The sequence below is a fragment of the Bombina bombina genome, unplaced genomic scaffold, assembly GCF_027579735.1.
Source record: "Bombina bombina isolate aBomBom1 unplaced genomic scaffold, aBomBom1.pri scaffold_698, whole genome shotgun sequence".
In the NCBI taxonomy this organism is placed as follows: Eukaryota; Metazoa; Chordata; class Amphibia; order Anura; family Bombinatoridae; genus Bombina; species Bombina bombina.
The window spans coordinates 13,284-40,641 of NW_026512600.1; the positions used below are offsets into that span (position 1 = coordinate 13,284).

A 27,358-nucleotide genomic window follows, 5' to 3' on the forward strand; every position below is an offset into this window, starting at 1 on the left:
CTATTTAAATCTAAATACTTACCTATAAAATAAACCCTAATATAGCTACACTATAACTAATAATTACATTGTAGCTATTTTAGGGTTTATATTTATTTTACAGGTAACTTGGTATTTATTTTAACTAGGTACAATAGCTATTAAATAGTTATTAACTATTTAATAGCTACCTAGTTAAAATAATTACCAAATTACCTGTAAAATAAATCCTAACCTAAGTTACAAATACACCTACACTATCAATAGATTAATTAAATAAACTACAATTATCTAAACTAAAATATAATTAAATACACTAAACTAAATTTTAAACTAATTACACCTAATCTAAGCCCCCTAATAAAATAACAAAGCCCCCCCAAAATAAAAAAAACGTCCCTACCCTAAACTAAATTACAAAAAGTAATCAGCTCTATTACCAGCCCTTAAAAGGGTCTTGTGACACTAAACGGGTCCTGCCTTGTGACACTAAACGGGTCCTGCTTCGTCCCTGCCGATTGCAGCTATGTAGCTGGCAAGTGACCACAGCCTGTAGCCACCCCTGATGCCTGACAGCACCAGTACTCAGGTTCCCACCCTGTAGCAGACTCCAGCTACCAGACTAGGTAGCTCTGTCAGAGTCTCCTTCCTCTGCCTGGAACAGGCTGCTATGTAGCCCAGGAAAAGTGATTTTTAGCTGGAGCAAACCCAAATAACTAGACAGCATAGCATTAAGGTTTAACAGGAACTGATTTTATTGAAAACACACACTCCTTTTATACAGTCAGCTCATCTTGATAAGACCCTGGACAATCCCACTATTTTCCCGCCATTCCCGCCCCTCCAGACAGCCCGGCACCTCCATCGGAGCCACAGTCCCACATAATCCTATTCCCAATACATATGGGTGGCGGTTTCGGGGTGATCCCGGTGATGCGGCGGCTCATTTTAAAGCTCTCGTCCCCAGATTTCACAGTCCAAAAATTACAGTCCGAAGAATTTATGGGGTTAGGGGTGTCCAAACCCCCCCCCCCCCAAAGGAGCTCCCCATACGGCAATTTTCCCACCCCTTGTACTCTCCAGGGGCTACTAATCCCCAAAAGAGCGGAGCTCTGGGGAACATGGTTGCTGGAACGACCTGGGTTAAAATTTGCGGGTGTTCTGCTGTCCTGTGGCCGACCGGGAGTTCCAGGAGCCTGGCCAGCCTGAGAGGGGTTAGGTGGGTGTCCGTTGTAAGGCGGACGACCGGGAGTTCCAGGAGCCCGGTCAGCCTAGGAGGATTTTGCTGGTCATACACCAACTTTTCTCTGAACACAAAAACAAGCCTACACAAAGCAAACAAACAGCTTCCAGAGATGGTGGTTGCTCTGAGAAGCCCAAAACCACTGAGAAACAACAGGGGTGAGGTTGTAGGGGGGTGGGGGTAGCCTTACTTAGCCGTCTGATATCCATGACACCTCCCCCCTCTAGTTCGGCAGACCCGGCTAGACCCTTAACGGGTTGGCCTGGGGCTGTCCAACAGTGGCCCTCCACCTCTCGGTTGCTGAGAGAGGTTATCCCATCTCTCCTGAGCTTGGGGCATCCTGGGGGGTTTCTGCTGGCGTTTATACCCTGCGCCCTGGGCGCAGGGATAGTCACAAAATGCAAAGTCCCAAGTTTGCTAAGGCCGGCTCCCAAACAATTGCTGTTCCACAAGTTCCAGTGTCCTTAAGTTCCATGGCCAAACTGTTTTCCTCTGTGACACTCTGTTGAGTACCAGCCGACCCACCCACAAACAAAGCCAGTACCGGTTTCCCGGCTGTATACCCTCCCCAGACTGTTGGTGGAAGTTGCTCCTTGGTGGGGCAGGCAAAACTCGGGTGCCCAAACTTGTGGCCCCAACTGCATGAGAGGGTACCCCCCTGGCCTGCCTTCTGTGAGATATACTCCAGGACAAGAAAAGGGTATAGACCCTGCCAAGCTACTAAGGGGAGAGACCATCTGTCTCCTCTCCCGAGAAGGAGATCTACTGTTTTCCTCTGTGACACTCTGTTGAGTACCAGCCGACCCACCCACAAACAAAGCCAGTACCGGTTTCCCGGCTGTATACCCTCCCCAGACTGTTGGTGGAAGTTGCTCCTTGGTGGGGCAGGCAAAACTCGGGTGCCCAAACTTGTGGCCCCAACTGCATGAGAGGGTACCCCCCTGGCCTGCCTTCTGTGAGATATACTCCAGGACAAGAAAAGGGTATAGACCCTGCCAAGCTACTAAGGGGAGAGACCATCTGTCTCCTCTCCCGAGAAGGAGATCTACTGCTGGGGAGGGAGGTCTGCTACCTCCGCTCCATGGGAAACTGTGCTGCCGCTGGGGAGAGAGACCGACTGTTTCCTCTCCCTGAAAGGGATTCGGCCACTGGGGAGAGAGGGAGAGATATCGATACCCGTCTCTCCCTGCAAGGGCTTCTCTATAAGTAGAGTGAGGACGACTAGCTCTGATCCCAGGGGATGGCTCTGCCGCTGGGGAGAGAGACCGACTGTCTCCTCTCCCGGCTCCTGGCTCTGCCACTGGGGAGAGAGACCGACTGTCTCCTCTCCCGGCTCCTGGCTCTGCCGCTGGGGAGAGAGACCAACTGTCTCCTCTCCCGGGAAGGGGTTCTGTTTACGGGGAGGGAGGAAGACTACCTGCCTGCAAGTCGTGGCGGTGTCACCAAATCCTCTTCTGCAGAGCCATGCATTCCATGCTTGGCAGCCGTCAGCAGGTTTACCCAATGCGCAGTGTAGGTGATATAACTGCCCTGACCATGCTTTGCAGACCAGCTATCAGTGGTCATATGGACCCTTGCCCCAACACTGTGTGCCAGACATGCCATTACTTCCTTTCTTACAATCGAGTACAGGTTGGGGATTGCCTTTTGTGAAAAGACATTTCGGCTGGGTACCTTCCACTGCGGTGTCCCAATGGCTACACATTTTTTTAACGCCTCAGACTCCACCAGCTTGTATGGTAAAAGCTGGCGGACTAAGAGTTCAGACAAGCCAGCTGTCAGACGCCGGGCAAGGGGGTGACTTTGTGACATTGGCTTCTTACGCTCAAACATGTCCTTGACAGACACCTGACTGTGGGCAGATGAGCAGGAACTGCTCCGGAAGAGAGATGGAGTGGCGGATGGTTGAGAGGGGGCAAGGAGGACAGCAGTGGTTGACATGGCTGAAGATGCTGGACCAGAAGGAGGATGGCGGCTTTGAGTTTGATTGCTGCTTCTACTCATGTGTTGATTCCATAGGCGTTTGTGATGTGCAATTATGTGCCTTTGCAAAGCAGTTGTACCTAGGTGGGTGTTGGACTTCCCACGACTTAGTTTCTTTTGGCACAGTTTGCAAATGGCATCGCTGTTGTCAAAGGCAGACACACAAAAAAAATGCCACACTGCTGAGCTCTGCGATGACGGCATTCTGGTGGTGGCAACAGCACGCGTTGATTGGCGTGCTGTCTGGCTGACCCCGGGTGCCGATGCATGATGACCTCCCCCTGCTTACAACTCATCTCCTCCTCCTCCTCTCTGTCTCCCCATCTGAAATTTCCCCCGGTTCTTCTTCTCTTCTAGTGGGCACCCACGTGACATCCATGGACACATCGTCATTATCAACCGCTTCACTTGTATCTGACAAATCAACAAAGGAAGCAGCAGCGGGTACAACATCATCATCATCATCATCACACCGTACATCCATGTCTGTAATGCTGCCTGACTGAGACATATCACTGTTATCTACATCCTCTGTTAATGATGGTTGCGCATCACTCATTTCTTCCAACTGATGTGTAAATATCTCCTCTGACACATCAAGTGAAGTTGCTGTGGTGCTAGTGTTGGTGGTGGCGGCAGGCGGGCGAGTGGTAACTTGAGAGGTGCCCGAAGATAAGCTGGAGGAGGATGGTACATCAAGGTTCAGAGCGGAAGCTATAGAAGATTGGGTGTCCTGTGTTAAAAAGTCAACTATTTCCTCAGGATTTTTCGAGTTCATGGGATGTGGCCTCTGAACACTGGGCATTATTCTAGGGCCAAAGGGAATCACAGCACCATGACCACAACGGCACCTGCGGGGTGGCCTGCCTCTCATTTTTTTTTTTTTTTTAAATGTACACTTATACTACTATTAAACAAGATATGAGTGGTGGCACTGGGCAAGTGGGCACACTATATGCTGTGAGCCTGACACAAAAAAGCAGACTGATGTTTCACAATCCAAAAAGGTTTTATTTATTTATTTTTTTTTTTTTTTTTTTTTTTATTGAGATAGTCATGTATTATAACATGTACAAACAGTGAAGAAAAAAAAAAGAAATACAACAAGGCAACAAAAACATGTTGCTAACTATTACATTTGCAGTATCATCTTCTTGATAGTGATTCTAGTCACACTTACACAATTCCAAATGAGATAATATTTCTGCTATTAAATAACATATAAACCTTGTTTTTACAACTTATATTCATATATCTTAAATAAGTATTTAACACATTATATTCCATATATATTACTGTAGTCTACACTCTCATTTTCATTTTCCCCCACTCCTTTATCTATCTTTTAACCTTCTTCCTTCTTTCCTTCCCCTCTCTCTCTTCTTTTGGCTCATTATATTGTCAAATCGTGCATGCACCTTACTAATTCTAAGGCGATAGAACAAGTGAAAATAAAATCATACAAACAAACAAACGGAAAAAAAAAAAAAAAAAAAAAGGGGGAAAGTTTCCTTCCCTTCTCCTCCTCCCTTTTATATATAATACTGATTTTAACCTTAAACCTCTCACGCCCCGTCCCGCCCCTGCCCTACACTCTCCAGCTCCCCCTAAGTTGTTCCTCTTGAATATATATTGAATTTTCAAATGGTTTAATGATTATTTGTTGCATTGCCCGATCTAATGATCTTATATAGGGTTCCCATTTAAACATAAATTTTGCAATTTGTTTTTCGGATTGATTGTCTGTATCAAATTGTTCATATGTCAATTGCAACTGTATTCGCCTCAAGAAAACCTTTATGCTTAAACTCTTTTTGGAATTCCATTCGCTTAATATCATGTTTCTTACAATTAATATTATAGTATTTAGAAAACAAGTGTTTGACCCGTGAGTTGAGCCTTCAACTAAGAAAACAACTTCTTTTGGGGTAATGTCTAATCTAATCTTGCATTTCTTTTCCAACCAATAAGTGATTTTTAACCAAAAAGTTTTAATTTTAGGGCATGAGTACATACAATGTACTATATCTGCGTTTACATATCTACAACGTTTACAACAGTTATTTTGAGAATTGCCTCATTTCGCCATAACATATGGGGTTAAGTATACATGATGCAATATTTTAACTTGTGACTCTCTCCAACTAGATAGTAGGGTAGCTTTCCTTGTTCTATTCATGCTTCCTCTTATATCCTCCTCAGTTACTATAAGTTCTGGGGAGATTCTTAACCACTTATTGATTGATTCATAAACATATTTCATCCTAGTTTGGTCAATGAGTTTCTTATATAGTATTGAGCAACTAGTACTTCCTTGGGCATAGAGATTCATTATAGGAGTCAGCTTATCCCAATTATCTTTCATATAGATCACCCTTCCTAATGAATTACAATAGTGTCTTAGCTGTAGGTATATATAAAAATGTGAGTTCTCCCATCCAAACACATCTTTCAAATAATTAAAGTCCTGTATACATTTCTTCTGATTATCTATTAACTGGTATAGGTAGGTAAGGCCTCTTTCCTGCCATTTTTGGCATACTTCTGCATTCAGCATTACCCCAGGATTCCCTCCCAAAGGTAGAAAATTTGAAAAGTGAAAATCTATTTTCAAAATTTTACATAATTTTTGCCAAGCTATAATTAAGTTTGTAATGCTATCTAGTTTTTTTAATCCTATCTGGTAGCTTATTGTGATCTACATGTATTAAAGATTTTAAGCTAAATGGTTTTACTATGTTCTCTTCTAGATCTAAATCTATGAATTTATTGTTGTTGGAGATCCAAGCTAATACTATTTTGGCAAAGAACACCTGGTTATATAAAATTAGGTCAGGTAGCCCCATTCCGCCCCATTCATTTGAGATAGATAGTTTTGTATATGATATTCTAGCTTTTTTATCTTTCCAACAAAGTTGAGTTACAGCTCTTTTGATTCGTAATAAATCTTTGTTCTTAATTTTTAATGGTAAATTTTGGATAACATATAGAATTTTAGGTGTTGTTATCATCTTAAACATATTGATTTTCCCTGCTAGAGTTATAGGTAAATGTGACCATCTTTTAATTTCCTCTATAATTTTAGTAAATAGGGGTTCATAATTTAACTTATACCAGTCCCCTGGTGTGTTAGAGAAATGTATTCCCAAATATTTTATAAATGTATCTGCTACTTTAAACTTAGAGTCTAGAATAGAACCTTTCTGTTTTACTAACCACAGGATCTCAGATTTATGTATATTGACTTTATAGCCAGAAAATGACCCAAATGTTTCTATTATTTCCAATATTAATGGGATCTGTTCTTTTGAATTTCTTAAAAATATTAACATGTCATCCGCATATGCTGCTACTTTTATTTCAGTGTTCCCAATTCTTATGCCTTGAATCATTTCTCTAACTTGTATCATCAATGGCTCCAAGGCTAGATCGAATAAAATTGGTGAGAGAGGACACCCCTGTCTAGTGCCTCTGGACATTTCTATAAAATCTGATTGTTGTCCATTTATGCAGAAGGCAGTTTTTAGGGCGGTATAAATTTTTGATACATTCCAAGATATTACCTTTCAATCCAAACATCCTCAAAGTCTGAAAGAGATGATCCCATTCTACCGAGTCAAATGCTTTTTGTGCATCTAAAGTTAATAATAACAGATCCTCTCCTTTTTTAAAAAATTTATCTTTATTAGCCCATACATATGTAATAACATTTGTAACTCTTCTAATATTATAAAAAGATGATCTACCATTAATGAATCCTGATTGATCTGAATGTATTAAGGTCGGGATCACTTTTTGTAACCTTTCAGCTATGATACTTGTTAATATCTTTAAATCCAAATTTAATAACGAGTTTGGTCTATAGGATGCCATGTCTTGAGGGTCTTTCCCAGGTTTAAGTAATATTATAGTTGTAGAATCCATAAATCTATTTAACCTAAGTTCTTGAAGTGAAGAATATACATAGTTATAAACTCTTTCCAATATTGGTGCTATTTCTGTATTCATTAGTCTGTAGAATTCATTTGGGAGATTATCCGGACCGCTAGCTTTATTTGCTGATAGCTTTTTTATCTTCCCAATTATTTCCTCTAACTCTATTGGCCGGTTCAGCCAATCCAATTGATCTATCGGAATTTGGGGAACTTTAACTTCCTCCCAAAACTTCCTCTTTCTTTCCTGATTTATTCCGTGCGTTCTATATATATCTGAATAATATTCTTTAAAGGCTTTTAAGATGTCCTCTTGGGAGGATATATTAATATCTTCTCTTTTAATATTGGCTATAACTGTTCTTTTCTTATGTATTTTATTTAGACCTGCCAAATATCTACCTGACTTATTGCCAAACCTTTGGAATCTACTTTTAGCTTTTATCTCTTCTTGCGTATACTTTTGCATTAAAAATAAGTTCCGTTGGTTAGTGGCCGAAATGTATTTGTGCCAGTTTGCTATAGAAGCATCTCTAAGATATTGATTATAAGAATTATTTACTGTATTTAATAGCTGTAATTCACGTTTACCTAGTTTTTTTTTTTTTTATAAGCCATAAATGTGATCATCTCTGATTTTAAAACTGCTTTTGCAGTTTCCCAGTAAAGTATTGGTTCCCCCAAATGTTGACTATTATTAATCCTGAAACCCCCTTAAAAAGTTAAAGAATTCTGTATTTTCTGCCCAATATTTAGGGAAGAAGAAATTATTCCCCTTTTTAATTCGAGATCCATATGTTAAACCTATCGGTGCATGATCAGATATTGTTATAGGGTATATAGATGTATCTGTAACTAAAGGTATTACATTTTTTGAAACTAATAAGTGATCTATCCTTGAGTAAGATCTATGGGTTTTTGAAATACAAGTGTACTTTCGAACTCCTGGGTTCCTATATCTTCATAAATCACATAAGCCAATGTTGGCAGATATATCTTTAAAAATCTTAGTCTCTCTACGAGAATTCCTTCCTGGATCCTTCTTATTTCCAAACTGGAGTCTGTCTATTGGCATTCTGGGGACCATATTAAAATCGCCCCCCAAAATTATTTTTGTATCTAAATATTCCAATAATTTACGCTGAAGATCATCCCAAAATCTTTTATTATACTCATTAGGTCCATATACGTTGCAAATTGTGAAGACTTCGGAGTTGATTTCTACTTTAATAATAGCTACACGCTCATTCTCTTCTACTTTTTTTTCCACAATTCTATAATTTAAATTCTTATTGATAAGTATAGCTACTCCTCTTTTCCTTGTTTTACAATCAGTTGCAATAATTTCCCCTACCCAATTACATTTTAGTTTCATATATTCAATCTCCTTTAAATGGGTCTCCTGAATTAAGGCAATATCTGTTCCTAACGTTTTCAAATATTTTATTATAGCCTTCCTTTTAATAGGGGATGTTATCCCACCAACGTTCCATGAGATTATCTTGAGTTTTTGCATTATCTTACTATATAATTATAACTCTGTGTGTTCATGAGATGTTGGATTAAGCTTAAGAGTGTAATGAAAAAAAAACAGCGGGATCTGTAAAAGAGAGGGGGCTGGAGAGGAAGAGAGGGAGGAGAAAGAGAGAGCGAGAGAGAGAAAGAAAGAAAAAAAAAAAAAAAAAAAAGGGTTAAATAAAACATCCTTAACAACAAGGTTTACCCTTATTGCTTGTTTACTCTTTTTTATAAAATTTATACTCATATTTCAAATCAAACAATATGTAATAATTATTTACAAAGAAAAAAGAATCGAACTTGTTATTCCACCTTATTACTATCTCCTTAGGCAATTTTAAAAAAAATATTTAACTTCTTCAGGATCTTCAAAAACTTTCACCCCTTCTTCACCCTCATACTTCAATTTTGCTGGGTATATAACAACTGCTTTGTGCCCTGCTGCTATTAAGCTTGTACACAATGGAGTCATTTTTCTTCTTTTATTCAGTGTTTCCATTGAATAATCACTGAACATTAACAACTTTTTCCCGTTAAATTCCAAACTTCCTTTCTTTCTATATAAATTCATAATAACCTGACTGTGGGCAGATGAGCAGGAACTGCTCCGGAAGAGAGACGGAGTGGCGGATGGTTGAGAGGGGGCAAGGAGGACAGCAGTGGTTGACATGGCTGAAGATGCTGGACCAGAAGGAGGATGGCGGCTTTGAGTTTGTTTGCTGCTTCTACTCATGTGTTGATCCCATAGGCGTTTGTGATGTGCGATTATGTGCCTTCGCAAAGCAGTTGTACCTAGGTGGGTGTTGGACTTCCCACGACTCAGTTTCTTTTGGCACAGTTTGCAAATGGCATCGCTGTTGTCAGAGGCAGACACACAAAAAAAATGCCACACTGCTGAGCTCTGCGATGACGGCATTCTGGTGGTGGCAACAGCATGCGTTGATTGGCGTGCTGTCTGGCTGACCCCGGGTGCCGATGCATGATGTCTTACTGTGCCACTAGCTCCTTGCGACGACCTCCCCCTGCTTACAACTCATCTCCTCCTCCTCCTCTCTGTCTCCCCATCTGAAATTTCCCCCGGTTCTTCTTCTCTTCTAGTGGGCACCCACGTGACATCCACGGACACATCGTCATTATCAACCGCTTCACTTGTATCTGACAAATCAACAAAGGAAGCAGCAGTGGGTACAACATCATCATCATCATCATCATCATCATCACACCGTACATCCATGTCTGTAATGCTGCCTGACTGAGACATATCACTGTTATCTACATCCTCTGTTAATGATGGTTGCGCATCACTCATTTCTTCCAACTGATGTGTAAATAACTCCTCTGACACATCAAGTGAAGTGGCTGTGGTGCTAGTGTTGGTGGTGGCGGCAGGCGGGCGAGTGGTAACTTGAGAGGTGCCCGAAGATAAGCTGGAGGAGGATGGTACATCAAGGTTCAGAGCGGAAGCTATAGAAGATTGGGTGTCCTGTGTTAAAAAGTCAACTATTTCCTCAGGATTTTTCGAGTTCATGGGATGTGGCCTCTGAACACTGGGCATTATTCTAGGGCCAAAGGGAATCACAGCACCATGACCACAACGGCACCTGCGGGGTGGCCTGCCTCTGTCTGTCATTTTTTTTTTTTTTTTTTTAAATGTACACTTATACTACTATTAAACAAGATATGAGTGGTGGCACTGGGCAAGTGGGCACAGTATACGCTGTGAGCCTGACACAAAAAAAGCAGACTGATGTTTCACAGTCCAAAAAGTTTTTATTTTTTTTAATGTACACTTATACTACTATTAAACAAGATATGAGTGGTGGCACTGGGCAAGTGGGCACAGTATACGCTGTGAGCCTGACACAAAAAAAGCAGACTGATGTTTCCCAGTCCAAAAAGTTTTTATTTTTTTAAATGTACACTTACACTACAATTAAACAAGATATGAGTGGTGGCACTGGGCAAGTGGGCACAGTATACGCTGTGAGCCTGACACAAAAAAAGCAGACTGATGTTTCCCAGTCCAAAAAGTTTTTATTTTTTTAAATGTACACTTACACTACAATTAAACAAGATATGAGTGGTGGCACTGGCCAAGTGGGCACAGTATACGCTGTGAGCCTGACACAAAAAACGCAGACTGATGTTTCACAGTCCAAAAAGTTTTTATTTTTTTAAATGTACACTTACACTACTATTAAACAAGATATGAGTGGTGGCACTGGGCAAGTGGGCACAGTATACGCTGTGAGCCTGACACAAAAAAGCAGACTGATGTTTCACAGTCCAAAAAGTTTTTATTTTTTTAAATGTACACTTACACTACAATTAAACAAGATATGAGTGGTGGCACTGGGCAAGTGGGCACAGTATACGCTGTGAGCCTGACACAAAAAAGCAGACTGATGTTTCACAGTCAAAAAAGTTTTTATTTTTTTAAATGTACACTTACACTACAATTAAACAAGGTATGAGTGGTGGCACTGGGCAAGTGGGCACAGTATACGCTGTGAGTCTGACACAAAAAAAGCAGACTGATGTTTCACAGTCCAAAAAGTTTTTATTTTTTTTTAAATGTACACTTACACTAATATTAAACAAGATATGAGTGGTGGCACTGGGCAAGTGGGCACAGTATACGCTGTGAGCCTGACACAAAAAAGCAGACTGATGTTTCACAGTAGAAAAAGTTTTTATTTTTTTAAATGTACACTTACACTACTATTAAACAAGAAATAAGTGGTGCCACTGGGCAAGTGGGCACATTATATGCTGTGAGCCTGGCACACACGCTGGCAGGCAGGCAACTGCAATTAGATTACTCAAGCAGACTGATGTTTCACAGTCTTTTTTTTTTTTTTAATTTACACTACTGTTACACCAGATATGAGTGATGGCACTGGGCAAGTGGGCACAGTATACGCTGTGAGCCTGGCACACACGCTGGCAGGCAGGCAACTGCAATTAGATTACACAAGCAGACTGATGTTTCACTGTCAAACAAGGTTTTTTGTTTTGTTTTTAATTATTTACACTACTGTTACACCAGATATGAGTGGTGGCACTGGGCAAGTGGGCCGGGCACACATGCTAGCAGGCAGGCGACTGCAATTAGATTACACTAGCAGACTGATGTTTCACAGTCAAAAAATATATATATTTTTTAAATTATTTACTCTACTGTTACACCAGATATGAGTGGATTGCACTGGGCAAGTGGGCCTGGCACACACGCTGGCAGGCAGGCAGCTGCAATTAGATTACACTAGCAGACTGATGTTTCACAGTAGAAAATATATATATATATATATATTTATTTTTTATTATTTACACTACTGTTACACCAGATATGAGTGGTGGCACTGGGCAAGTGGCTTGGCAGGCAAGCAACTGCAATTAGATTACACAGGAAAAAAAATGATGTTCTAGCCCTAAAAAGGGCTTTTTTGGGGTGCTCTCCTTAAAGCAGAGATCAGATGAGTCCTTCAGGACTGTAGTGGACACTGAATACACTAGCCTAGCTACCAATTTCCCTATAAAATCACCAGCAGCTACACTGTCCCTCCTCTCACTAACAATGCAGCTTCCGAATTAATGTAAAATGGCTGCTGTCCAGGAGCTGGGAGGGTCTGGGAGGGAGTGTCTGCTGCTGATTGGCTGGAATGTGTCTGCAGACTGTGAGATACAGGGTCAAAGTTTACTCAATGATGATGAATAGGTGGCGGATCGAACATCGCATATGGAAAGAGGACATATGGCATCCTTTTGAACAATAGAGTACAGGTACAGCATTGATTTTAGAAACCCAGAGATAATTTTTAGGAACCAGGAAATTGAACAAAAAAAATATTGGACACCCAGTACACTTCTTTCTACTTCAGCCTTTTTATAAGAGGCTCCAGGACCCTCAACAAAAACAACAGTAGGAAAGAGGACATATGGCATCCTTTTGAACAATAGAGTACAGGTACAGCATTGATTTTAGAAACCCAGAGATAATTTCTTGGAACCGGGAAATTGAACAGAAAAATGATCGGATGGACACCCAGTACACTTCTTTCTACTTCAGCCTTTTTATAAGAGGCTCCAGGACCCTCAACAGAAACAACAGCAGGAAAGAGGACATATGGCATCCTTTTGAACAATAGAGTACAGGTAAGGCATTGATTTTAGAAACCCAGAGATAATTTTTAGGAAACAGGAAATAGAAAAAAACATTGATTGGACAACCATACCCTGTGCCCCTTTGTAACCTGTTGACTACTGGCCAAGTGGGCCAGCTGCACCTATGGACAGAGCTCCTTTATGACCTATTTACTCGTAGCCCAGTTTACCAGTTGCATATGCACCCAGTTACTGTGACGGACACTGGCTACCCCGACTGGGTAGCTCTGCCAAGAGGGTGCTTCCGAGAGAAGTTATATAGCCAGAGCCCACCCAAATAACCAGACAGAACCAGTATTCAGGTGGAACAAGCACATTCTTTATTGTGAAACACACATACTTATATACACCCAGCTCATCTTGATAAGGGTCTTATCTGACCCCCAGATTTCCCACCATTCCCGCCCCTTCAGACAGGCTAGCACCCCCCATAGTGTCCATAGCTCCATAGAGTCCCAGTGGTACAGAGGTGTTTATTCTGGGGTGATCCCGGGAGAGCGGCACTACTTCCAGGGTGTCGTTGTAAAGCGCTCGGTCCCCAGATGTCACAGTCCAAAAAGCAACATGACCCGTTGCTGGGGCCCAGAGCTGCTGGTGATCAAACATACACTGGGAAAGTCAGGGGAAGTAGGAGTTGTAGGGGGGTCAGAAAACCCAAGTTCCCAAAGGAGCTCCCTCCGGACAATCACCCAAACTCTTGCCCTCCCTAGGGGGTACCAATCCCCAAAAGAGCAGAGCTCTGGGGCAAAGCACTGCTGGAGCGACATGGGGTATAGATTATCAGGTGTCCGGGGTGATGCGGCTGACCGGCAGATCCAGAAGCCCGGCCAGCCGGAGAGGGGTTAGGCGGTCAAATATCAGCTCTTCCGTGAGGATGTACAAACCACATAAAAAAGCAATAGCAAGAGTCTGGGAGATTGTGTAAGCCATGAAAAGGCCAACAATGGTTTAAAAAGGAGTGAGCCAGGTAAGTAGGGGGGTAGCCTTGGCAGCCTTGTATCTGTGACAATTACCGTTTGTGAGCTGCTGATTCCAGGCATAGTGTATAAGATGCATGTCTAGCCAGCACTAACGTGATCTACGGACTCCAGAACCAGTGGGTCCGCTACACCTATACAAAGTGCCCCTTTATAACCTGCCAACTCCAGGCTTAGTTACCAGGTGCACCTAATTGTAGTGTCAATCACTGACCTGCTAACTCTAATTGTTGTGTGCCAGCTGTACCTATACGCAGTGCGTTTGTGACCTGCTAACTTTGGGTTCATTGTTCAAGGTTTACCTCTACCCATTTGTGAACTACTAACTCCAGGCCTAGAATTGCAGCTGCTCTTATATCCAGGGCCCTTATGTGACCTACTGACTTCCAGGCCAATGTCCCATCTGCAGCTTTATCTCCTATAAACAGTATGTTTTTGACCTTCTGATTATTCTATTATATTTTTTTTTTTAATTTGTAAACATTTTATTGAATTGTTGATTCTATAATTAATGCAGGTTGATTTAAAAAAAAACAACTTCATGGGCTATTGTTTAGCTATTCACAAGGCAAGTTATCTCCAATAATATGGAGGGTAAAATAGAAGATACATGTATTTCTCGTATATTTGCAAATGACAATTGCATTTAAATAATTAGACAAAGTACTGACTCCTAATTTCTCCAGAATTCACTCTCTCCAGTAGAGTAACACCCAGCTGTTGTAATTTCAAATGTGCTACTTGTTTCATTTATAGCATCTACTGATTGTGCTTTTATTGATACAATGTCACTTTTCTTGAAATAACATGATTTAGTAGAATGCATTGTGTTGTATAATGTGAAATTCAGGTTATTATTTGAGATATACAGATAACAAGGCTGTTCATAATAAGACAAGTCTGGGGCTCCTGGCATTTCAGCACACCCTGCGGCAGATAATACCGTTCTGTTTGCACTGTGCAGGCATTAGTCTGTAATATAAGGTGCACAGTTTCTGCTTGTGTGAGAGAGACACAGATATGACACATATAGTCTAATAAAATCTAGATTAAGTGAAGCTGTGGAAACACAAAATCTGTGCCATTTTGTAAACTAGGAGACATATGCGCCTACATGCAAGTAACCAATCAGAGAACACATCTGTAAATAGTATAGCCAATCACATCGCCACGTGGCTTCTATTTAAACACAAGAAAGAGCGCAATTAGTATATTCGTGTGACTAGAGACAAAATGGCAGAGACCGCACCAATTGCACCTCCCGCTGAAAGCGCCGCTCCTGCCAAGAAGCAGCCGAAAAAGAAGGCAGCTGTATCAGGTGGAGCCAAGAAAAGCCGTCCTGCAAAGTCCGGTCCCAGCGTGTCCGATCTGATTTTTAAAGCGGTGTCCGCTTCTAAAGAGCGCAGTGGGGTCTCCCTGGCAGCTCTCAAGAAGGCTCTGGCTGCGGAAGGCTACGATGTGGAGAAGAACAACAGCCGCCTCAAGCTGGCTCTCAAAGCCTTGGTGAGTAAGGAGCGTCTCGTCCAGCTGAAAGGCAGCGGGGCCTCCGGCTCGTTCAAGGTTAACAAGAAGCAGTTGCAGAGCCAGGAGAAAGCGGACAAGAAAAAGGCGCTGCCTGCAGCAAAGGCCAAATCCAATAAAGCAGCAAAGCCAAAGAGCAAAGCGGCCAAGTCCCCCAAGAAGCCCAAAAAGGCTCCATCTGCTGCAAAGAAAAGTCCCAAAAAGGCCAAGAAACCCGCAGGCGCCAAGGTTGCCCCTGCAAAAAGCCCGAAGAAGCCTAAAGCCGCCAAGCCCAAGAAGGTAGCAAAGAGCCCGGCTAAGAAAGCTGCCAAGAGCCCAGCTAAAAAGGCAGCTAAACCCAAAGCCAAGAAGGCGGCTGCTAAAAAGTGATTATTATTAATCCTGAAACCCTCTAATTTATTCCTTAAAAAGTTAAAGAATTCTGTATTTTCTGCCCAATATTTAGGGAAGAAGAAATTATTCCCCTTTTTAATTCGAGATCCATATGTTAAACCTATCGGTGCATGATCAGATATTGTTATAGGGTATATAGATGTATCTGTAACTAAAGGTATTAAATTTTTTGAAACTAATAAGTGATCTATCCTTGAGTAAGATCTATGGGTTTTTGAAATACAAGTGTACTTTCGAACTCCTGGGTTCCTATATCTCCATAAATCACATAAGCCAATGTTGGCAGATATATCTTTAAAAAATCTTAGTCTCTCTACGAGAATTCCTTCCTGGATCCTTCTTATTTCCAAACTGGAGTCTGTCTATTGGCATTCTGGGGACCATATTAAAATCGCCCCCCAAAATTATTTTTGTATCTAAATATTCCAATAATTTACGCTGAAGATCATCCCAAAATCTTTTATTATACTCATTAGGTCCATATACGTTGCAAATTGTGAAGACTTCGGAGTTGATTTCTACTTTAATAATAGCTACACGCTCATTCTCTTCTACTTTTTTTTCCACAATTCTATAATTTAAATTCTTATTGATAAGTATAGCTACTCCTCTTTTCCTTGTTTTACAATCAGTTGCAATAATTTCCCCTACCCAATTACATTTTAGTTTCATATATTCAATCTCCTTTAAATGGGTCTCCTGAATTAAGGCAATATCTGTTCCTAACGTTTTCAAATATTTTATTATAGCCTTCCTTTTAATAGGGGATGTTATCCCACCAACGTTCCATGAGATTATCTTGAGTTTTTGCATTATCTTACTATATAATTATAACTCTGTGTGTTCATGAGATGTTGGATTAAGCTTAAGAGTGTAATTAAAAAAAAACAGCGGGATCTGTAAAAGAGAGGGGGCTGGAGAGGAAGAGAGGGAGGAGAAAGAGAGAGCGAGAGAGAGAAAGAAAGAAAAAAAAAAAAAAAAAAAAGGGTTAAATAAAACATCCTTAACAACAAGGTTTACCCTTATTGCTTGTTTACTCTTTTTTATAAAATGTATACTCATATTTCAAATCAAACAATATGTAATAATTATTTACAAAGAAAAAAGAATCGAACTTGTTATTCCACCTTATTACTATCTCCTTAGGCAATTTTAAAAAAATATTTAACTTCTTCAGGATCTTCAAAAACTTTCACCCCTTCTTCACCCTCATACTTCAATTTTGCTGGGTATATAACAACTGCTTTGTGCCCTGCTGCTATTAAGCTTGTACACAATGGAGTCATTTTTCTTCTTTTATTCAGTGTTTCCATTGAATAATCACTGAACATTAACAACTTTTTCCCGTTAAATTCCAAACTTCCTTTCTTTCTATATAAATTCATAATAACCTGACTGTGGGCAGATGAGCAGGAACTGCTCCGGAAGAGAGACGGAGTGGCGGATGGTTGAGAGGGGGCAAGGAGGACAGCAGTGGTTGACATGGCTGAAGATGCTGGACCAGAAGGAGGATGGCGGCTTTGAGTTTGTTTGCTGCTTCTACTCATGTGTTGATCCCATAGGCGTTTGTGATGTGCGATTATGTGCCTTCGCAAAGCAGTTGTACCTAGGTGGGTGTTGGACTTCCCACGACTCAGTTTCTTTTGGCACAGTTTGCAAATGGCATCGCTGTTGTCAGAGGCAGACACACAAAAAAAATGCCACACTGCTGAGCTCTGCGATGACGGCATTCTGGTGGTGGCAACAGCATGCGTTGATTGGCGTGCTGTCTGGCTGACCCCGGGTGCCGATGCATGATGTCTTACTGTGCCACTAGCTCCTTGCGACGACCTCCCCCTGCTTACAACTCATCTCCTCCTCCTCCTCCTCTCTGTCTCCCCATCTGAAATTTCCCCCGGTTCTTCTTCTCTTCTAGTCTAGTGGGCACCCACGTGACATCCACGGACACATCGTCATTATCAACCGCTTCACTTGTATCTGACAAATCAACAAAGGATTGTGCTTCTAAATGGATAGACAAACAAATCGTGATGAATTTAAATCGTGATGAATTTAAATGAATAAACAAACAAATCGTGATGAATTTAAAAATGACTTAACTTCTAGATGAAAAAACAAACAAATCGTGATAAATTTAAAAAACTTTACTAAGATAAAAAACAGTATAAGATCGTTTCAATCGTATTGTATGGTTATACCATACAATGAATCTGTTTAGAGCATATGGGGGTACATCTTTATCGTAAAAAAATGCTAAAAGTTCGGATTTTTAATCCTTATGGTGAAAGATCGGATTTGTAATCCTTATGGTTTTCTTAAGTTGTGGCCACAACCAATTCTAAAACAGTTAAAATCCAAATGTAGTACTGTGCTGTTGTTAGTTTGCAGTTTTTTCTCCCCCTAACCGGACCTCTGATATTCCTTACCTCCGTGTTTATTTTCTTTGTATTACCTTGGGTTCTGGGAAGAGTGCTTTTGTAAGTAGGTCGAGTTCTCCAAGCGGCTTTGCCGCTGTTTGAATTTCCTCCGCAACTACTTCCTACCCTGATGTGCGTGTGACGTTGACGTTGTACACGGAGGACCTATCAGGCAACCGGATCGTGGGGGGAGTGTTTCTTGTACTGGAGCCAATCTTTCCACACTCGATGTCAGGTTTTCTACGCGTTTCAGCGCCGTAACTTGCGCCTTTATCAAGACTGTCAACGTCACACGCACATCAGGGTAGGAAGTAGTTGCGGAGGAAATTCAAACAGCGGCAAAGCCGCTTGGAGAACTCGACCTACTTACAAAAGCACTCTTCCCAGAACCCAAGGTAATACAAAGAAAATAAACACGGAGGTAAGGAATATCAGAGGTCCGGTTAGGGGGAGAATAAACTGCAAACTAACAACAGCACAGTACTACATTTGGATTTTAACTGTTTTAGAATTGGTTGTGGCCACAACTTAAGAAAACCATAAGGATTACAAATCCGAACTTTCACCATAAGGATTAAAAATCCGAACTTTTAGCATTTTTTTACGATAAAGATGTACCCCCATATGCTCTAAACAGATTCATTGTATGGTATAACCATACAATACGATTGAAACGATCTTATACTGTTTTTTATCTTAGTAAAGTTTTTTAAATTTATCACGATTTGTTTGTTTTTTCATCTAGAAGTTAAGTCATTTTTAAATTCATCACGATTTGTTTGTTTATTCATTTAAATTCATCACGATTTAAATTCATCACGATTTGTTTGTCTATCCATTTAGAAGCACAATTTGTGTATCAATTTATTTAGAGGTACAGTGATAATACACCGTGCATACACATTTTGAAGAAATAGAAGGGTTTTATAAAATTGTCCTTGAGGAATTTTAAGAGTCAACGTTTTGTTTTTGTTTGTTTATTTGTTCACATTTTTTGGAGAGACACTACTTAACACCAGAACCACACAAAAAATTTATGATTCAAAGAAATTATATTTATTCAAAGAAATTATATTTAACACAAGGAAGCAGCAGCGGGTACAACATCATCATCATCATCATCATCATCATCACACCGTACATCCATGTCTGTAATGCTGCCTGACTGAGACATATCACTGTTATCTACATCCTCTGTTAATGATGGTTGCGCATCACTCATTTCTTCCAACTGATGTGTAAATAACTCCTCTGACACATCAAGTGAAGTGGCTGTGGTGCTAGTGTTGGTGGTGGCGGCAGGCGGGCGAGTGGTAACTTGAGAGGTGCCCGAAGATAAGCTGGAGGAGGATGGTACATCAAGGTTCAGAGCGGAAGCTATAGAAGATTGGGTGTCCTGTGTTAAAAAGTCAACTATTTCCTCAGGATTTTTCGAGTTCATGGGATGTGGCCTCTGAACACTGGGCATTATTCTAGGGCCAAAGGGAATCACAGCACCATGACCACAACGGCACCTGCGAGGTGGCCTGCCTCTGTCTGTCATTTTTTTTTTTTTTTTTAAATGTACACTTATACTACTATTAAACAAGATATGAGTGGTGGCACTGGGCAAGTGGGCACAGTATACGCTGTGAGCCTGACACAAAAAAAGCAGACTGATGTTTCACAGTCCAAAAAGTTTTTATTTTTTTTAATGTACACTTATACTACTATTAAACAAGATATGAGTGGTGGCACTGGGCAAGTGGGCACAGTATACGCTGTGAGCCTGACACAAAAAAAGCAGACTGATGTTTCCCAGTCCAAAAAGTTTTTATTTTTTTAAATGTACACTTACACTACTATTAAACAAGATATGAGTGGTGGCACTGGGCAAGTGGGCACAGTATACGCTGTGAGCCTGACACAAAAAAAGCAGACTGATATTTCACAGTCCAAACAGTTTTTATTTTTTTAAATGTACACTTACACTACAATTAAACAAGATATGAGTGGTGGCACTGGGCAAGTGGGCACAGTATACGCTGTGAGCCTGACACAAAAAAAGCAGACTGATGTTTCCCAGTCCAAAAAGTTTTTATTTTTTTAAATGTACACTTACACTACAATTAAACAAGATATGAGTGGTGGCACTGGCCAAGTGGGCACAGTATACGCTGTGAGCCTGACACAAAAAACGCAGACTGATGTTTCACAGTCCAAAAAGTTTTTATTTTTTTAAATGTACACTTACACTACTATTAAACAAGATATGAGTGGTGGCACTGGGCAAGTGGGCACAGTATACGCTGTGAGCCTGACACAAAAAAGCAGACTGATGTTTCACAGTCAAAAAAGTTTTTATTTTTTTAAATGTACACTTACACTACAATTAAACAAGGTATGAGTGGTGGCACTGGGCAAGTGGGCACAGTATACGCTGTGAGTCTGACACAAAAAAAGCAGACTGATGTTTCACAGTCCAAAAAGTTTTTATTTTTTTTTAAATGTACACTTACACTAATATTAAACAAGATATGAGTGGTGGCACTGGGCAAGTGGGCACAGTATACGCTGTGAGCCTGACACAAAAAAGCAGACTGATGTTTCACAGTAGAAAAAGTTTTTATTTTTTTAAATGTACACTTACACTACTATTAAACAAGAAATAAGTGGTGCCACTGGGCAAGTGGGCACATTATATGCTGTGAGCCTGGCACACACGCTGGCAGGCAGGCAGGCAACTGCAATTAGATTACTCAAGCAGACTGATGTTTCACAGTCTTTTTTTTTTTTTAATTTACACTACTGTTACACCAGATATGAGTGATGGCACTGGGCAAGTGGGCACAGTATACGCTGTGAGCCTGGCACACACGCTGGCAGGCAGGCAACTGCAATTAGATTACACAAGCAGACTGATGTTTCACTGTCAAACAAGGTTTTTTGTTTTGTTTTTAATTATTTACACTACTGTTACACCAGATATGAGTGGTGGCACTGGGCAAGTGGGCCGGGCACACATGCTAGCAGGCAGGCGACTGCAATTAGATTACACTAGCAGACTGATGTTTCACAGTCAAAAAATATATATATTTTTTAAATTATTTACTCTACTGTTACACCAGATATGAGTGGATTGCACTGGGCAAGTGGGCCTGGCACACACGCTGGCAGGCAGGCAGCTGCAATTAGATTACACTAGCAGACTGATGTTTCACAGTAGAAAATATATATATATATGTTTTTATTTTTTATTATTTACACTACTGTTACACCAGATATGAGTGGTGGCACTGGGCAAGTGGCTTGGCAGGCAAGCAACTGCAATTAGATTACACAGGAAAAAAAATGATGTTCTAGCCCTAAAAAGGGCTTTTTTGGGGTGCTCTCCTTAAAGCAGAGATCAGATGAGTCCTTCAGGACTGTAGTGGACACTGAATACACTAGCCTAGCTACCAATTTCCCTATAAAATCACCAGCAGCTACACTGTCCCTCCTCTCACTAACAATGCAGCTTCCGAATTAATGTAAAATGGCTGCTGTCCAGGAGCTGGGAGGGTCTGGGAGGGAGTGTCTGCTGCTGATTGGCTGGAATGTGTCTGCAGACTGTGAGATACAGGGTCAAAGTTTACTCAATGATGATGAATAGGTGGCGGATCGAACATCGCATATGGAAAGAGGACATATGGCATCCTTTTGAACAATAGAGTACAGGTACAGCAATGATTTTAGAAACCCAGAGATAATTTTTAGGAACCAGGAAATTGAACAAAAAAATTATTGGACACCCAGTACACTTCTTTCTACTTCAGCCTTTTTATAAGAGGCTCCAGGACCCTCAACAAAAACAACAGTAGGAAAGAGGACATATGGCATCCTTTTGAACAATAGAGTACAGGTACAGCATTGATTTTAGAAACCCAGAGATAATTTCTTGGAACCGGGAAATTGAACAGAAAAATGATCGGATGGACACCCAGTACACTTCTTTCTACTTCAGCCTTTTTATAAGAGGCTCCAGGACCCTCAACAGAAACAACAGCAGGAAAGAGGACATATGGCATCCTTTTGAACAATAGAGTACAGGTAAGGCATTGATTTTAGAAACCCAGAGATAATTTTTAGGAAACAGGAAATAGAAAAAAACATTGATTGGACAACCATACCCTGTGCCCCTTTGTAACCTGTTGACTACTGGCCAAGTGGGCCAGCTGCACCTATGGACAGAGCTCCTTTATGACCTATTTACTCGTAGCCCAGTTTACCAGTTGCATATGCACCCAGTTACTGTGACGGACACTGGCTACCCCGACTGGGTAGCTCTGCCAAGAGGGTGCTTCCGAGAGAAGTTATATAGCCAGAGCCCACCCAAATAACCAGACAGAACCAGTATTCAGGTGGAACAAGCACATTCTTTATTGTGAAACACACATACTTATATACACCCAGCTCATCTTGATAAGGGTCTTATCTGACCCCCAGATTTCCCACCATTCCCGCCCCTTCAGACAGGCTAGCACCCCCCATAGTGTCCATAGCCCCATAGAGTCCCAGTGGTACAGAGGTGTTTATTCTGGGGTGATCCCGGGAGAGCGGCACTACTTCCAGGGTGTCGTTGTAAAGCGCTCGGTCCCCAGATGTCACAGTCCAAAAAGCAACATGACCCGTTGCTGGGGCCCAGAGCTGCTGGTGATCAAACGTACACTGGGAAAGTCAGGGGAAGTAGGAGTTGTAGGGGGGTCAGAAAACCCAAGTTCCCAAAGGAGCTCCCTCCGGACAATCACCCAAACTCTTGCCCTCCCTAGGGGGTACCAATCCCCAAAAGAGCAGAGCTCTGGGGCAAAGCACTGCTGGAGCGACATGGGGTATAGATTATCAGGTGTCCGGGGTGATGCGGCTTACCGGCAGATCCAGAAGCCCGGCCAGCCGGAGAGGGGTTAGGCGGTCAAATATCAGCTCTTCCGTGAGGATGTACAAACCACATAAAAAAGCAATAGCAAGAGTCTGGGAGATTGTGTAAGCCATGAAAAGGCCAACAGTGGTTTAAAAAGGAGTGAGCCAGGTAAGTAGGGGGGTAGCCTTGGCAGCCTTGTATCTGTGACAATTACCGTTTGTGAGCTGCTGATTCCAGGCATAGTGTATAAGATGCATGTCTAGCCAGCACTAACGTGATCTACGGACTCCAGAACCAGTGGGTCCGCTACACCTATACAAAGTGCCCCTTTATAACCTGCCAACTCCAGGCTTAGTTACCAGGTGCACCTAATTGTAGTGTCAATCACTGACCTGCTAACTCTAATTGTTGTGTGCCAGCTGTACCTATATGCAGTGCGTTTGTGACCTGCTAACTTTGGGTTCATTGTTCAAGGTTTACCTCTACCCATTTGTGAACTACTAACTCCAGGCCTAGAATTGCAGCTGCTCTTATATCCAGGGCCCTTATGTGACCTACTGACTTCCAGGCCAATGTCCCATCTGCAGCTTTATCTCCTATAAACAGTATGTTTTTGACCTTCTGATTATTCTATTATATTTTTTTTTTAATTTGTAAACATTTTATTGAATTGTTGATTCTATAATTAATGCAGGTTGATTTAAAAAAAACAACTTCATGGGCTATTGTTTAGCTATTCACAAGGCAAGTTATCTCCAATAATATGGAGGGTAAAATAGAAGATACATGTATTTCTCGTATATTTGCAAATGACAATTGCATTTAAATAATTAGACAAAGTACTGACTCCTAATTTCTCCAGAATTCACTCTCTCCAGTAGAGTAACACCCAGCTGTTGTAATTTCAAATGTGCTACTTGTTTCATTTATAGCATCTACTGATTGTGCTTTTATTGATACAATGTCACTTTTCTTGAAATAACATGATTTAGTAGAATGCATTGTGTTTTATAATGTGAAATTCAGGTTATTATTTGAGATATACAGATAACAAGGCTGTTCATAATAAGACAAGTCTGGGGCTCCTGGCATTTCAGCACACCCTGCGGCAGATAATACCGTTCTGTTTGCACTGTGCAGGCATTAGTCTGTAACATAAGGTGCACAGTTTCTGCTTGTGTGAGAGAGACACAGATATGACACATATAGTCTAATAAAATCTAGATTAAGTGAAGCTGTGGAAACACAAAATCTGTGCCATTTTGTAAACTAGGAGACATATGCGCCTACATGCAAGTAACCAATCAGAGAACACATCTGTAAATAGTATAGCCAATCACATCGCCACGTGGCTTCTATTTAAACACAAGAAAGAGCGCAATTAGTATATTCGTGTGACTAGAGACAAAATGGCAGAGACCGCACCAATTGCACCTCCCGCTGAAAGCGCCGCTCCTGCAAAGAAGCAGCCGAAAAAGAAGGCAGCTGTATCAGGTGGAGCCAAGAAAAGCCGTCCTGCAAAGTCCGGTCCCAGCGTGTCCGATCTGATTTTTAAAGCGGTGTCCGCTTCTAAAGAGCGCAGTGGGGTCTCCCTGGCAGCTCTCAAGAAGGCTCTGGCTGCGGAAGGCTACGATGTGGAGAAGAACAACAGCCGCCTCAAGCTGGCTCTCAAAGCCTTGGTGAGTAAGGAGCGTCTCGTCCAGCTGAAAGGCAGCGGGGCCTCCGGCTCGTTCAAGGTTAACAAGAAGCAGTTGCAGAGCCAGGAGAAAGCGGACAAGAAAAAGGCGCTGCCTGCAGCAAAGGCCAAATCCAATAAAGCAGCAAAGCCAAAGAGCAAAGCGGCCAAGTCCCCCAAGAAGCCCAAAAAGGCTCCATCTGCTACAAAGAAAAGTCCCAAAAAGGCCAAGAAACCCGCAGGCGCCAAGGTTGCCCCTGCAAAAAGCCCGAAGAAGCCTAAAGCCGCCAAGCCCAAGAAGGTAGCAAAGAGCCCGGCTAAGAAAGCTGCCAAGAGCCCAGCTAAAAAGGCCGCTAAACCCAAAGCCAAGAAGGCGGCTGCTAAAAAGTGATCGCTCCCTGCTCAGTCCTCACAACCAAAGGCTCTTCTAAGAGCCACCAACACTTTCCAACAGAGCTGTGACATTGTTCACGTTTAACTTCGTTTTGTTTTTTTATTATGTAGCTGATGATTCACATCAATCTGTTCTGCAGAGCACTGAAGAATAAGTTAAAATGAGTAATAAACCTACAGTAAATGGATTGTAAATACATGTAGTTGACTAATTACTTTAAAATACTTGTCTATAGTACATAAGTGTTGCCTTATCCTGTACAGTGAATGTCTGCGCTAATGTATGTTGGTTAAAACAGTAATTTTCACATCACGGTCTGTAATTGTAGAGCAGAAATCTCAGCGATAATAAGATTAATAATACTAGTAAAACGCAGTTCAGTTTATAAGGGGCAATAGTTTAGCTCCACTGTAGAATACATAATTGCTTTGCTGATACCGACTGGAGCTGCAGCTGTGAGTATCTGATTATGAAATAGGGAAGTGCTCCGTTTATTAGCACATTGTGCAGAATGACCTGTGTATATATTGTTAAACCCCAGTCTCAGCTGACACCGAGGCATTGGCTCAGGGTTTGAATACAGAGAACGTCCTATGTGTAACATTTAGTTCATTATGGAAATGATTCACAAATACAATGCATAACCTAGGAATAAAAGTTACATTGTTTCCATTCAGTTTATTATGCTGTATAACAGATAACAATTTGTTAAAATGAGGGTACAATTAATTTGTTCTTCCTCCTTGATGTACTAATGTAATCTCCTAGTGTAGACTTTAATATAGATAAACCCTGTGTGTAAAGAGGTATATCAAATTATTGACACTCATTTAAGTCACCAACACGTTTAAAGTAACATTTGCACATGTACTGCGCTTGGTCTGAATCTTCTAGAGCTGATGCTATAAATGTATCACTAGTGCACCTTGAAGATGGAAAAGGGTTTCAATTTAATGTTCTTTGTTATCACTCGACTGATCTGCAACATTATAAAAACACTAGTAAACTGGTTAAATTTTTGTTTAATATATAATCAAATTACAGAAAAGCTTGATCATTACGCCCATGTGTTTGAGGTGCCTCTTGCTACAGTGTTACACCTATTGCATTGTGCAGCACATGAGCAAAGAAGCTGCTGTAAGTATACAAAAAAAACAAACAAACAAAAAACACCTCATGTCAGGGGGTACCAACCTGTAAATCTAAAAATATATGTAAATACAGAAAGTATATAAAGAGATAGCAGCGGATTAAAGTGAAAATCTGTTGGCTCTTTTCAGCCGTTATCAATAGTTATCACAATGCAAGATACCGACAGGTATGAGTGGTGAACTATATTGTGAAGGGATCATGATTAGTGTAGTTTAAAAACTAGATTTGTCAATAAAAAAAAAAAAAAGTATGGTTTGTGAAACTACAATGGCACTTAGGTAATATAAAGCTGAAGTATTTAGCTGAGAGAATAGTAAGACTCTTCGAATAACACGGAATGTAACTTAATTCTCGAGATGCATGGTCACATATACCCTGATTGACAAAGCAGAGTTCTCTGTGATTGGTTAGTTTTGGAGGGAACCAATGACGTTCAAAATTTGGTATACACCACTCATAAACTGCAGATTATATCACATGACATTTTCAACTAATCAACTATGAGTTTCAATAAACGACCCTTTGATTGATGCAAATAAATAGAGCTGTTGGATTTGCCATCAATTATTAGTTATTTTGTTGTGAAGAGCTTATTTCCCAGCAATGCCTGAACCAGCCAAGCCAGCGCCTAAGAAGGGCTCCAAGAAAGCCGTGACTAAGACTCAGAAGAAGGATGGGAAGAAGCGGAAGAGGAGCAGGAAGGAAAGCTATGCCATCTACGTGTACAAGGTGCTGAAGCAAGTGCACCCGGACACTGGCATCTCCTCCAAGGCCATGGGCATCATGAACTCCTTTGTTAATGACATTTTCGAGCGAATCGCAGGGGAAGCCTCACGCCTGGCTCACTATAACAAGCGCTCCACTATCACTTCCCGAGAGATCCAAACTGCTGTCCGTCTGCTGCTGCCGGGAGAGCTGGCTAAGCACGCAGTGTCTGAGGGCACCAAGGCCGTGACCAAGTACACCAGCGCCAAGTAATCCTGATCCCATTGTTCACAATATCTTCTACAAACCCAAAGGCTCTTTTAAGAGCCATCCATATTTTCATTATCAGAGCTTATACTTGTTTCTCAGTGCGTATATAAAATATTTACGCCTCTATAAATAACTAAATATTGAATATGACACTACAAG

General features: G+C 41.2%; 4 protein-coding genes across 4 annotated transcripts in view; 3 read left to right on the forward strand and 1 right to left on the reverse strand.

The window, feature by feature from the left end:
• Nucleotides 1-27,358, reverse strand: part of LOC128644412 (uncharacterized) — a 64,386-nt gene that overhangs the window by 11,166 nt on the left and 25,862 nt on the right. The window lies entirely within an intron of this gene.
• Nucleotides 15,025-15,686, forward strand: LOC128644414 (histone H1B-like). The gene has a single exon (XM_053697039.1). The coding sequence runs from the start codon at nucleotides 15,030-15,032 to the stop codon at nucleotides 15,684-15,686; it is 657 nt and encodes a 218-aa protein (XP_053553014.1). The 5' UTR covers nucleotides 15,025-15,029.
• Nucleotides 24,413-25,266, forward strand: LOC128644415 (histone H1B-like). The gene has a single exon (XM_053697040.1). It carries the CDS (start codon nucleotides 24,413-24,415, stop codon nucleotides 25,067-25,069), a length of 657 nt encoding a protein of 218 aa, XP_053553015.1. The 3' UTR covers nucleotides 25,070-25,266.
• Nucleotides 26,815-27,357, forward strand: LOC128644421 (histone H2B type 1-J-like). Its single transcript, XM_053697046.1, has one exon. It carries the CDS (start codon nucleotides 26,828-26,830, stop codon nucleotides 27,200-27,202), a length of 375 nt encoding a protein of 124 aa, XP_053553021.1. The 5' UTR covers nucleotides 26,815-26,827; the 3' UTR covers nucleotides 27,203-27,357.